The 15,324-nt window shown below is 26.1% G+C and overlaps 1 protein-coding gene across 1 annotated transcript; it reads left to right on the top strand.

Moving 5' to 3' along the window:
- The first annotated feature begins 3,090 nt into the window (after positions 1-3,090).
- LOC100207201 (putative uncharacterized protein DDB_G0282499) lies at positions 3,091-15,078 on the top strand. The gene is made up of 2 exons (XM_065804509.1): positions 3,091-3,246; positions 12,554-15,078. The coding sequence occupies exon 2, from the start codon at positions 12,568-12,570 to the stop codon at positions 14,941-14,943; it is 2,376 nt and encodes a 791-aa protein (XP_065660581.1). The 5' UTR covers positions 3,091-3,246; positions 12,554-12,567; the 3' UTR covers positions 14,944-15,078.
- The last annotated feature ends 246 nt before the right edge of the window (positions 15,079-15,324 follow it).

Below are 15,324 nucleotides of genomic sequence, written 5' to 3' on the forward strand. Positions count from 1 at the left end.
ATAGACAGGTAAAGATTGCTTTTTGACATTTACTAATACTGTATTTTATTCCCCATTGATTTTAATTTCTTAAACATAATTTAATTAGTTGTTTTTATATTTATATAATATGTTTATATATATATATATATATATATATATATATATATATATATATATATATATATATATATATATATATATATATATATATATATATATATATATATATATATATATATATATATATATATATATATATACAATTTTGATTAACCTAAATAAACATAACTAACCTAAATTTTATGGTTGACGTAAAATTAAAATATGCGTAAAAAATTCATTAACCGATAAATCGAATAAAACAATCTCTTATGATTTAATATGACCAAATTGATGATTTTGATATTTGAAATTATTTCTCCTTAAGTTTTAAACTTGTTGAAGGAACATTTCACCTTTTATTATCTAATCTGCACGGTTTTATTAAGCGCGAATTTAAACTGTAAACTTGTGTTTTAATAACTGCATGATTTATAATGACAAAAAACCAATTTTAATTTTGTAAATTCTATAGTTTTCAATAAAAAAAACACATTAGAAATACAATTTTTTTTTTTTTTTTTTTTTTCAGGTGCCCCAAGAAGTCCTTACGGTCTTGTCACAGAACACCGCGGAAGTGCATTTAACCAGGAAGTTCACGCCTCCTTCCTTACCGTGTCGCGAAAATTTGTCCAGAGCTCGTTTCGATAAAATAAATTTAAAATAAATTTTAAATTAGAGTTCTGTCCGTAAATTACGATTAGAAGCAAATTTTTATTATGTAAATAAAGTAAACAATTCAGTATATTTGCTTAAAATTTTTATTATGTAAATAAAATAAACAATTCAGTATATTTGCTTAAAAGTATAATGAGCAATTAAATTATAAATATCTTAAAGACTATTTATACGCATTAATAGAATTAAATCACAAACTTAAGTGTCATTGTTAAATGCAAGTCTTTGTAAATTTCTGAACAAGACATTTATAAAGATATAAAGAATAGTTATGCAAAAATTAAAAAAAACCAAGGTTACAAATATCTTGCCGTTATTTGCGTATTTTTCACATGTTTTTTTTTTAACGCCTATTTTTTCTTATTTTTTTCCAACTGATCAATAAAAATAAAGTACATATACAGAATTTTCAAACTCGGTCCCATGTTTCTCATTCCCATGTCTCTCAATCCCATTTGTATTTCGTTGGCTTCTCTTTAAATCCTATTGTTTAAGGTATCTTTTTCAATCTTGTAAACAGAGTTTCAAAAAAAATTATTTAAAATAAATAGAAAAAAGACAGCGTTAGAAGCAAGGTTAAACAAATTTTTTTTTTGATTGCTTAGTTTTAAATAAGTATTAGAAAAGAACAACATATCAATGTTTTCAAATTAATGACTTGCTAAGAAATCAAATTTAATGAAAGAAATCAGATTAAATTAATAAAAATTAAAACGGATGTAGGTGCTAATTGCATAACTATAAAATCCGAATAGTAATGGAATATTATTAATAGTTTTGTGTGGTCATATTTACTTGTTGAGAAAAAAAAAAATCGTTTAGAATGTGTTAGTAATTTACTCGTATTAACATCGTGTGTAAATTCCCAATATTTTGAACCCTGAAAAGTCGCAAGTGTAAATGTTCAAAGATTAAAAGGATCTAATTCTGAATATTCTAATAAATTTTTATTAAAATAAAATAACTAATTTCCTAATGTTTTGTTTTATGTTAGTAGTGTTAAAGCATTTTTTGATAACATATTAACATATTTCAAAGTTTTAGTGAAAAACTATAAATTATAAAAAGATTTTAGTCTTCTTGTTTTTTGCTTTTTTTTTCAACTATCGTCTTTTTGTAACTATTGGATACAACCGAGACTTTTGTTATTAGTTTTTTTTGTTATAAGTTAATTGTTGTGTGCACTATAAATTTCATATAATGACTTATTTTAATGATATTGATTTTGTTTATTGCAAATGTTTTATAAACAAAACATTACTTAAATAAGTTTTTTTTTTTAAATATAAAATGTCATTCAAAAAAATATATTGATCAGGTTGTGATGGTCACAGCTGGAATTGACAAATAATGTTTGAGGAATTTATAAGGCTGTTTCTGCACTTTGTAAATTTTTAAACTGAATTAACTTTTGGTTTTAATGATGATTTGATTATGAGATAATGGAGTTAATCATTTAACATTTGATGCATCTTATCGCATTTTTTGGAAAAGTTAAACAAAATGACTTGCACGCTTGTTACAATGTCAATAAATTGTAAAGCCATAGTTTAACAGTCTGCTGTCATAGTTACAGCGTGCTTTTAATTCCGGACATTACCAACTCTAAACCTTACGGCAACGGATTATCTAAATGAACCCATAACTTTAAAAATATTACCATTACGTAATCATGTAATCTATAGCCGTAAAATGCATAAAAAAATAACAAACTGGGCATATTAACAGACAGTTTTATTTAGTTGTTGCCTAACCTGTTTCCAACCTTGCCTAAACCTGTTTGTCAGTGTATGCACACTAAAGCGTCAGGCGATGAATTTATATTTACATGGACCTACCCCTAATTCCTTATATTTCTTTTTTAATAGTTATTATTCATTATATGCGGCATTTAAACTAGGCAATCACAAAAACATACTTTTCAATAAAACTCTGCATTAATTTTTGTTTATAAATTAATAAAGTTGCAAGTCATACCCTTTAAACGAAAACATATATATATATATATATATATATATATATATATATATATATATATATATATATATATATATATATATATATATATATATATATATATATATATATATATATTAAACATCAGCTTTGACATTAAATTAATTGGTCAACGGTTGAATATGTTCGGGAAGATGTGCTAAAATTAGTCTGATTTAAGAATCTTTCTTTGTACCACAACAATATTTTTTAAACTTTCATACAATGCATGCTTTAGAATACTCAAATTAGTGACATTCATTAGTATAGTTGATAGATTTATCTTTTAATTGACCCAGATTTATCCCAAACAATAAAAATGCTTTAGAAATTCACTACGTATATAAAAAAGGAGATTTGGAAAGATTAATGTTCTTCTTAACAAGTTTGCTCAAAGCATTTGTTAAACGATTGATAACGAATTTAAAAATAATAAAAAAGAATAAAAACAAATAAACAGAAATAAAAAAACAAAATAATCACAAATAAAATGTAAGTAGCATATATTGCTTTAGTTTAAGAGGCGAAGTTTATTTTTATGAATTGTACTTTGTTTATTTTAATGAACTGCTTACTATGTTTTATGGAGTTTATGTATGTATTATGACAAATTATTCTTAACTTTTATTTTAATCTATATAAAAAGCACATGTACTGTATTATACTCCGTAAAAGTTATTATTTTTATTATTATTGTTTTCACATAATACTTTTTTTTTTATCATCAATTTTTCTGATAGAATTTTAGAGTGTTTTTAGGCCTTATAAATGCTCCTGAAAATATTAAATTGCTTTACAATTAAAAAATCTTTTAAAACGAACTGTAAACTTTTTATACTATCTTTTACATATTACAACGCCCCTGTGATCAGATTTATAACAAAGAAATTTAAATTTATGATTTATCTTTAACATTAAATATGGTATTGCCTAGGTATGCTTTTTTTGGTTTATTTTTAGTGGATTTATTGGGTTTAAAAACTTCTGAGTTTGTAATTGATGTCATATATTTGCCTTTTCGTTTTTTCTATTTATCTTATTTTTTCAATTTTTCATACTTCCTTTTGATGTTCCTGCCAGATATTGTTTCTTTTTTTGGACTTGCACATACTCAATTTTGACAATCAAATTAGATAACCATCATGTTACTAATAAGATGTTTGGGTGTTGCAAAGTTTTATACCACAAAAAATCTAAATAAAAATGAAAAAAAAATTTCATTTTTATTTAAATGAAATTTTATTTTCAAATTTTATTACTTAAAAATTGATTTAAAAAAGTTTTTTTTTCCGACAAAACTTTTCTCAACCAATCAAAATTTTATATCACTTACCTAGATTGGCGGATCGATTAAAAGCGGAAGTGGATGATACTAATAGAGGTTGAAAAAAGTTAATACTTATAAAGATGTAAATATTTAACTTCTGGAGAAGAGCTTTTTATTTTTTTGTAACTGAAAATCAGTCTTTATCAGTTTTTGGCTAATTAATAATGCAACATTTTTAAGTAGCTAAATGTATTAACGATTTTATAAAACAGACTTAATACCCAAATTTTTCAAAATACCCAAGTCAAAAGTCATTGAATAATAACTTCAATAATATATTATATTTCCTAGTATGAATTTAATAAACAGCTTTATATTATTTAAGCTTAATATTATTCGAGCTTTAAGCAACAATAAACGTTGTATCTACTGGTACCTGGTAAAAGTTATTTACAAATTCTTTCATTATAAGGTATCAACTCATGTTTTATTATTTTATACTCCAATTTTTTTAAACTTTCACGACAGGTTTTTTTCAAACTTTTACTACAAGTTATTATTCATTCATGCTTGATTTTTTATTATTCATTCATGCTTGATTTTTTATTATTCATTCATGCTTTATTCAGGTTTTTTTCAAACTTGCACTACAAGGTATCAACTCACGTTTTATATTTTACATTTATGTTGGATTTTTTCAAACTTACTAGAAAAACAACTATTATTAGCTCTTTTTTTTTTGTTTTTGATCAAAAATCTGTATTCAAAATAATAAAGTTAAGCATTAAAAAGAAAGATTAAATTCTAAATTAACTTTAACATGTTTTTCCTAAAATCCGCTGATTGCAAGTTTCTAAAACTTGCTTCGTTCGATATAATAGTAAAATGTTTTTATTTTTTAATGTTAATCTCTCAAAATAAAGATCATAAATTAATTTAGTTTAATTTACAACATATTTTATCAATAATAAAATAAGGCTTAGACTTTCACTTAAATTCTGAAGAATGTCCTGAAATCAGATAATTATCATATAAATTAGATTAAGTTTGGATTAAATATTATTCAATATAGAAGAACTTTATTGCTATTTTGAATGCGTTTTGTTCGTAGAATTATAAAAAGAGATTCCACTAATACTACCATTGTAACAAGATTTATTTGGCCAGATTTCTTTATTTCCCACACTGTTTATTGCTACAATACTTATCTTCAGAATACTTATCTCCATAATATTTCACAAAAGATTATTAAAGTTGTTTTGTTTTTGATTTTAGTTCTTTTTTGTTTGTTTGTTTTGAGCTTAGTTTTTTCAATTCCTGATTTAGCAAAAGTTTCTTTTTTTCGTATTTTTAGTTTAATCTAGTTAGATTAAACGTATGTGAGCACGGGTGTAAAAAGACATTCCTTTTGTTTGTCAATAATCAGTTTTTTTCTGTCAATCTTCAGCAGTCAAAAGATTATTACTAGAACCAACGCGACTCCTTAAGATTGTTTTTGCACATGCATCCCTATTACATTAATATCTACTTTTATATTTCTCTTACTTATTTGTTTATTGCTTCAGTTGATTTCTCTAATAGCAGCCTGAATTATCAGATTTGGTAAACATCTTCTTGATATGCGTTAATCTAATCTGAATTCCTCCAACAACATCACCAAATTCCTGATAACACCTATACATTGAAGTTAAGTAAAAAACGCATAACTTTTCTGCTATTATTTTGAAGACTATATACACATGTAAACTTGTTTCTTTCTTTCTAAAACCAGAGAGAAGACTCGTTTCTTTCTTTCAAAAACGGATAAATACAATGATAAAAATCTTTAGGCCAGATTCATTGTTTAACTGCTTAAAAGCTTCGATCTTTTTCTGCTAAATTTTCTCATAAGATGTTTTTTATAGCACAGATCGGTTTTATATACCAAGATCGGTTTTATATAGCACAGATCGGTTTTATATAGATTAAGATCGGTTTTATATAGCACAGATCGGTTTTATATACCAAGATCGGTTGAAATATCTTTGAAATATCTTTTTAAGGTTGAAATATCTTTTTAAGTTCAAAAATAAGTATATTTTAATTTGAATTTAGAATATCTTAATTTGGTATATACATCCTTGACAGCAACTTCTAAATCATAGACTGGGCATCATCAGAACTTAAAATTTCTTTGATAATCTCAGTAGCTTTTTTCGGTAATCAGTAAATTCTTTGATAACCTCGGTTTTTGATATCTCTGAGTCAGATTGAAGATTTTTTTGTAAAGGATCTGATAAAGCATGTTTTAAGCTATAAGAAGAAATGTTTTAGTCATTGGTACTACAATCAATTTGAGAACTTATTTTCAAATAACGTACTTCAGATAATATTTTTTCATTTTTTAAAGGCAGCATGGAGAGATTTGGAACTAAATCTCTCTTCGTGCTAATTTCTCTAACGTTTGAATACCATTAATATCTAAAGCAGTGACGCCATCTAATTCAGCTAAGCTTTTTCGACTTGATGGTTTTATTGCATTCAAGATTTTCCACAAAATTATATTGGATAGTTGCACTTAGTTGCTTTTACGGCAACTTTTTATTGTATTCTTATTTTTGTATTTCAACTTGATTATTTCATAACTATTGGACTTACATAAGGAACATCATTTACATACTCCCCTCTTGAAAAGATTTATCTTATTCATTCTCTGGAGGTGGAGCAGGCGTCACTTGTTTATTAGTGTTGTTCTTGTGTTTCTATACATAGGCCGTAGTTTTCAACAACCTTAGATAAAGCAGTTTTTGGTTTTAAATGAGTGAGACACGACATTGCACCAACTGAAAACTTATCGCTTATCATTGTATTGCTTTAAAATTGATAAAATGATATGTATTAGGGATGTCCTAACAGCAGATAATTTTTTTCATTTTCTATTTACATGATGAGGATATAAACCTGTTTTTTGAGGACTGTATGCAACACCAAAGGTATACCGGTGAAAGCACATACTTATTCATACTTTTTAAGGCTTCTTTTAAGCCTATTTGAGACAAGCTGGTGGGAAATGAGCTAGCTAGTTGCTACCTTATGGGTAACAGACGCATTTAAGACGTATGAAATACGCAGTAATATTTTAGTATTAGTACGTACTTTTTTTTGTCGTCTAGCTGTCTTTTTCCAACCGGAAAAAAGATAGCTAAATAACATAATACATAATGATAGCTCTTTTGAAACATTTTTTTTTTTGAATCATATCACCTAAAAACAATTTTTAAACTAATATTAGGTGTGTTTATTAAAGCATTGTTTATTATCTGTTTCTTACTAGTCACAAAAATGATGGATTAAAAAAAGAGTGGGATTGTGTTATTACTTTTTTTTTAAAAGAGCTGGAAATTAATCATAAAAGCCATTTCTATTTGTTCAAATAGCTTTGCCCCAAAATCTCACTACAAAGTAGTTATAAAATATATAATCATAAAAATTAAACTCCAGTCTGTGTAATATTTAAAAAACAGAATTACATTTAGGTTGAAAATGTGTTTTTTAACATTAACGTTTACTAGCTGATGAATTTGAAGCAAATTTTTATAACTTTTTATAAATCAATCAATCATTTATTTCACTTTATAAAGTAAATACAAAGTTAGGATCAGTCACAAACAGTTATTTAACTGACAAAAATGTGACGACCTACAAATATTCATTATAAATTTGAAAAATTGTATAACATATTACTAGTACATAAATAATATCAGGTAGTATAATAATAATAATAATAATAATAATAATAATAATAATAATAATAATAATAATAATAATAATAATAATAATAATAATAATAACAACAACAATAGTAATAATAATAATAATGAAAATAATATTATATAATAAAAAACAAAAACAACAAAAAAACACTAAAAATAATAATAAGAAAAAAGGCTCAAAAAAAAGAAGCTAAAAATAATAAATAACAGACTTTTAAATAGAAGGATAACAATAAAGTAACAAGAACATCAGCAATAGCATTTAAGAAAAGAGGCAAAGACAACTTGAATTTTACAGGTACAAAGAATAAGGTCAAAACGACATGAAAAACAGTTAATGAGATAGACAACAGAAGCTTCACTTATTATTTTATCTTGGATAAATTCCTTGACTTTGTTGATGAAGAAAGCTCTACTTCCTTTTTTGAGATACGTTGTCTTGATTTCAGAGGGAAGATAATTCCATGATTTAATGGGTTTATATTTAATGGAATTAATGCCATACTTGAAAAGAAAAAACAGTTTTAACAGTATAAATTATAATATTTTACTAAAAAAAATATTAACTTAAAAAACATGTTTTTTTTGCCCATCCCTTATTTATTTATACCAATAATAAAACATCTCCACTATTTATCCAAATTTTAAAGGTCATTAAAATTAATAAATAATGAGAAAAAAATTTGTTTCATCATTATTGTTCACTGGTTTTTCTTCAATACTGGTTTTTTCATAATCCTGCTACTGGAGTTTTTTTTGTTGCGTTCAACCACCACAAGTTATTGTGGTGGTTGAACGCAATTGCTTTTGACGTAAACACAACCAACTCTCTTCTGATCGTATACTATATTTTAATATTTACTATTTCAATACTTATACTTTCTATATTATGGCCATACACGACTAAATTTTTTTCTTAATATTACTTGCAATGTTTTTCAATGCCAAATTTTCTTTAACTTTATTAGGATCATGTTGTACTTACATTTTAGCATGAATATATTTTTACAAAACTTCACCTCTGCAGTATTTTGTCATTTTGTGGGAATGCTACAACATTTCAAGACTCAATATTTTGCTAAGCTATTGGTATCAATATAGTTTCTTTGCATTTTTAAGCTAAATATCTAATATACTTGAATTTCATGCAAAAATAAACTATAGACTATCTCTTGTCTTTTGACAAAATTGAATGTTTTTATACTTTTGAACTATGATAATTACAGCACAATATCACGCAACTTTTTAATATTTCTAACTCTTGCTATTCAAAAAGTTCAACCAATCGTAGTAATACTATTATTAGCAAAATTAGTCAATTCAAAATTTGTGCAATCTACAGATTTAAAAACCATATTTGTAATAACTAGCAATTACGTAATAAAATTATTTCTTAGAAATCTTCTTTTAAACATTAAATTAAATTAAACTTGTTATCCAATCAAAATCATTTTCACCAACAAAAACACGATACCTTCAAATAGTACTTGTTAAATAAACACGAACAAGACGGCTAAAAGTTTTTAGTTGTTGTATAACTTTTATATATAAGTGAGAATCTTTATAATAGCACTTATAAAAAAAAATTAAGTTTGAAGGAGTTAAGAAGGAGGGCGTTAAGTTTTAGAGAGTGCTGCCTAGCATTACTTTACTTTATACTCATTTTAAATTAAAAAAGTCTAACAAATCCAACACTTCCCCAGAAGCAAGAAGATTTCCTCTTGAAACAAGTAGTTTGCAAATTTTACACAATTTCTAAACAACAAAAAATCTCAATCACTTTTAAAATTGGTCACTTTTGAAATGGCGATAAATTTAAAGAACGTTTTATGTTAGTCAAACCAATTTAAACATAACATTGTTATTTGATTGTTGTTATTTATTGCAAAATATTTACATTGAAGGCAGAAACTATAGACTGTCTATATAGACTATGTAGACAATGGTCCTTTATATATATATACACCAAAAATTTACATAAGATTGAAACATTTTTGTATTATAAAATATTAACATTAATGATGGTATTTGTATCTTTTGTTTTGTTTATTAAAAATGAAGTTTTGTTTGAAACTGAGCTGCTCCAGATTTTTTTCATCGTTTGTTAAGAGTTCTTTCGAAATTAAAATCACGCTCTGTGGCATTCACTTTGTTTCTAACTTTTATTCTTAACACAATTGGTTGACTTAAAAGTTTCACAAGAGTTCCGAAAGGTTTGTTCTTTATGTATGTAGTTTGCGGACAGCATATTCAAAAGTCGAAATACTCTTAATAGGCTACACCATTCACTGAATACTCAAAATATAACTGATAATTCAGCGTAAAACATGCTTCAAACAAAATATTATAAATTTCTTACAAAAGAAATTAGCTTATCAGCATATCGAAATTTTGCGTAAAAATTTAATACTAATGTGGCTGCGCAAAAAAGAGTAAACTTGCGCGAGACTTGTTATATTTAAGGTAACGTATTTTATATACCTTTAGGTATATAAACAAATACCATCAATAATGTTGATCTCCAAAATAGACTGGATTACAAATCAACTTTTTTTGTAATCAAGAAAAAAAGTATACTGAAAAAGGGAGATTCAAAAATGACTACCTGAAATGAAATAGAAAAAGGGAGATTCAAAAATGACTACCTGAAATGAAATAGAAAAAGGGAGATTCAAAAATGACTACCTGAAATGAAATAGAAAAAGGGAGATTCAAAAATGACTACCTGAAATGAAATTGAAAGAGGGAGTCACAAAAATGTCTAGTTTAATGAGCTCAAAAAGTATTATATTAGAACCAATAACTTATGAAAGATTTTTGCTTTTGGTAGTTTAGATTATTTTACAATCCTTGAGGAAATGCTTAATTTACCATTTCAAGTGTCGACTTATTTGTCAACTTTGCTCAGAACTATCGGTCAATTTTTTATTTAAGTGTTGCAACCAAGTAATACTCGATAAATTTTTTGAAAACAATATAAGATTAAATAAATTTCTAATCAAATTTTGTGTTTATTTTTGTTGTCAATTTATTATGGAGTTAAACCTAATTTTCAGAAAGTCATGTCGTGTCATGAAAAAGAGACATTACTTAGTCATTACTAGAGAGAAACATTATTGAGAGAAACATTACTAGAGAGAAACATTACTAGAGAGAAACATTACTAGAGAGAAACATTACTAGAGAGAAACATTACTAGAGAGAAACATTACTAGAGAGAAACATTACTAGAGAGAAACATTACTTAAAATGGAACAAACTAATCAAAATTATTGTTATTCCAGCTATAACTGCAATAACAATAATTTAGTTATAACTAAATGCTAGATTAGTTAAAAAGAATATTTATTACAAATAGAACAAACATTTCACAAGATGTCGAGGAAAAGATGATTTCTGAATCCTCTTTTTACTCGACATCTTCTAAATGTTCTTTTTATTCTTTTTATATTTGATTTTGCAGTTAATAAGTTTATTTAGTGAAAAAACGTTTTTTTAAAGAACTAGATGCATGAAGAACTAGTGCATGTTGTTGATCATGAAGACAAAAGTCATACTATGTTATACTCTCATTTTATATTTAGTATACTAAATATAAAATGAGAGTATAACACAAAAATTGTGAAATAAAAATTATCATATAAAATTATTGTTATTCATTTTATTATTCGTCAATTTTTCTTGATTTGTTGTTAATATTTGAAAAAGTCGTTTTTTAAAATAAAAGTGTTCATAGTTGTATCTTTGTCTGTTTCTGATATGTATATTTCAATACTTAATTATCTTTTTTTTAATGATATATTAAGAGTAACTAAATACATATGAGTAATTCCTAATATAAATTAATTTCTTTTACTGTATTGTAGAAGGTTTATAACAATAGTTTGATAGACAGATTTGAGTTATCTAAAAACATGAGACTATAATAATCAAGCTCCACAATAGTTTTTCTTGCCTAAAAAGTGTAACTACTGTACGAATTGTTTGCAGAGCTTTATTTGTACCAAAAATGTATTTAGACATAAACATAATTAGTAATAAATCATTTTTAGAAAGAACCTCTAAGTTTTTTACTGAGAGCTTAATTAATAATCAAGACAGCTTTAAATAATCCATTAAACAAATGTAAGTTTTAAAACTAATTACTTTGCATTTTCGTTATGATACCTCTCAGCATTACTGCAGAGGGTAATTAATAACAAAAATAAACATAAAAATCGTTAAATATTTGTGGATGGATTTATTATAATAAACCACAAAATTAATCTTGAAATTTATATATATACATATATTGAAACTGTTTGTTGTTTTGATAAATCGCGTAATGGTTTTGCTCCCCACTAACCCCCCACCCCACCCCTTTAATGACTGGTTTAAATTTTTTTGATACCGATTTACGACAGTTAGATATCTAGTAAACATATAATATATAACACTTTTACGATACTAACAAAAATTATAGCTTTGTTATAAAACTCTTTATAGAGGTTATTATTTTATAAAGATTCTTGTAGACCATATATAACATTGTATGTAGACCGTATGTTAATGTTTGTAGACCCTATGTTATTGTATATATATTGTATGTAGACTGTATGTTATTGTATGTAGACTGTATGTTATTGTATGTAGACTGTATGTTATTACATAAAAACCGTATGTTATTTTATACCGTTTTATTCCTGTAAACCATATGCTAATCATCGTATATATTTTGCATCGATTATCTTAATCACTGTATATTTTTTGAGATACTAATAGTTTGAACTATTTTATATAGATTAATGGATAATCATGCCACTGGTTCAGAATAAAAACTCTCGCAGTATAAAATCTGTTCAAGATTACATTGATAATAAAGTACCAGAAAACTTCATACCTGGATGGAGTAACCCACCACCAAACAATAAAAACGAAACACATAAAAGTTTAATTAATTTTTTACGGATCAAGCTCATCCCAAATAATCAAAACGAAAAAAATAAAAGAGGCGGAATTTCAAACAATCTGAAAAATTCAGATTCAAAAAAAAACAGCAATGGGTACTGTAACAAAAGTTCAACTTACTATAAAGAAGGCAGTTCTTCAGATAAAATGAAAAGACGAAGTTTTTCATTAAATCAATTATCTGCTCTAGAAGATTCATACGATTTAGTTTGCCTAAATGAAAGACTGAAACTAAATACTGTACAAAATGAGGGAAGTTCACATAGACTTCCGAAATCGTTTATACCAACAAACAACATAAGCTTGTTACATCCTGAAATATTTGTGCCAATTAAAAGAAAAATTTCTAACATTGGTCGCAGTTATTCATTAACTAATTCAAACTTGTATTCTACCCCTACGGGTGAGTTATGCAACCGAACTCGTAGTCAGTCATTATTTGATGACCAATTGAAGTTAAAAAAAAAGCTTTCTACCTCATCTCCTTGCAATCGGCTCACGGTTAAACCATTGCCAGATGTTTTGAATAGTTCTTTTGATACTAGTTTATTTCAAGCTGATAATTTTAGAAAATGTTCTGTTAAAAATACTTCCTCGTTGCAGCTAAATCACAATGATAAAAAGATTTCTGCGGAAACATCCACAAGCCGATCCTTGGAAGTTAATGACACTGTCAATTGTAATACAGAAGCTATCAACCATAATGAATATAACAACTTACAAAATTGCATTTTAAAACGTTCTTTTAGTGAGCTTCAATTAAACGTAAATAAAATAAATGTTCATTCAGTAATTCCCGAAATTCACGTTCAAGTAAATGACAGCTGCGTCAAACTAAACGATGATGAATTAAGACAAATTAATGAATCAAGAGCAAAATATGTAGTTATGGACAAAAGTAATGACTTTCAAAACGAGCAAAACTTATATCGCCCACGAAGCCAATCATTAACTATAAATAACTGTAATGATGAAAAATTACTTCAAAGCCCAACTTTACGTAGACAGTCTTGGAGTTCAAGTAGTTTTTTAAAAGCAACATCAATGGTTGAATTAAATTGTAGAAAAATTAAAGTTATTAAAACAGAACAATATTTTGCAGTTCGAAAAAACTCGTATCATAAGTCTGACAACATGTATTGCATTCAAGGAAGTTCGAGTCAGACAACTAATAACGACCAAAGCAATATAATTTTTCAACCTCTAAAATATGGCACAGACGGGCGAAAAATATCATTAAGTGAGAATTTAATTTCTAATTCATTTAAGATAAAAGATGAGGTAAACGAAGTGAACGCTAGCAATTTTCATTCAACTATGTCAACTTTAAGTTCTTCTACTTTGACCAGTGATGAAACAAAAAAAAATATTGAAAATAAGTTACGTTCAAATCTACCTAAGACGTTTCAAGCTGCAGTAATTGACCCACTTAGTGTTCGAGAAAAAAAATCAATTAGAATTAAGACTAAAAGTAATCTAAAACATAGCGATAATTGTGAGATTGAAAGCCGACCCAGATCTCCTTCTCTTTCATTTTTTCAAAGTTCTCCAAAAATAATACGTAAACGTTTTGCAAAAACTAGCGCGCTAGATTCTGAGAAAACTAATTCTTCCCATCTAGATTTACCGGAATTTGTTTCCTCAAAAGTGGATAAACATATGGTTGATACCCCAGCAATTATAAAAAAAAGTAAAAAATGGCAAAACCGGCGAGTTAAAGAAAGACAGACATCTGAATCTTCTGATGTTGTTCGTGTAACCGGGACTTCTGTATTTCAGCGCGCTCTACGTTACACAAAAAGTTACGATGAAAGCTCGTTTCCATGCAAAGAACCATCATTTTCCCAGGTAGAATCCAATTTATCTACTAGTGAGGCGTCAATAAAAACTAAAAGCAATTGTGTACTTGGACACGCTGAAAATCTTAATGAAACTAACATAAAAGTTAAAGAAAGTAAAACAGAATTGCGTGGAGCAGATTGTTTAGGTGATATTTGTTCAAAAAAGTTTGAAAATATTGAAAATGAAAGCTGTTATTCAGTAGAAGTGCGAGATCAAAGTAAAACCTCTGATTATTATTCTACGTCATCTATGCCATCATATTCGAACTTTTCTACAATAATACAAGTTGAACCTGGTGACTACAATAATAATAACAAAGTCTACAAAAGTCAATTTTCATATACACTGAAACAACACGTAAATGATTTAAAAAACATTTAATTGCTTATTGTTTGAACAATCATTAACTGTATTTATATTACAATAAACACACACACACACACACACACACACACACACACACTCACACACACACACACGCACGCACGCGTATATGTGTATACACATATATATACATATATATAAATATACATATATATGTATATATATATATATATATACATATATATATATAGTAAATATGTATGTGTATATACATATATATGTATATATGTATATATATATATATATATATATATATATATATATATATATATATATATATATATATATATATATATATATATATATATATATATATATATGTATATATATATATATATGCGTTGTAATATACTAATATATATTAACTATATATTTTTT

Source organism: Hydra vulgaris, chromosome 09, assembly GCF_038396675.1.
Source record: "Hydra vulgaris chromosome 09, alternate assembly HydraT2T_AEP".
NCBI classification, from domain to species: Eukaryota; Metazoa; Cnidaria; class Hydrozoa; order Anthoathecata; family Hydridae; genus Hydra; species Hydra vulgaris.

Coding starts and splice junctions, on each gene's coding strand:
- LOC100207201 (XM_065804509.1), top strand. CDS start 12,568: ATGCCACTGGTTCAGAATAAAAACTCTCGCAGTATAAAATCTGTTCAA.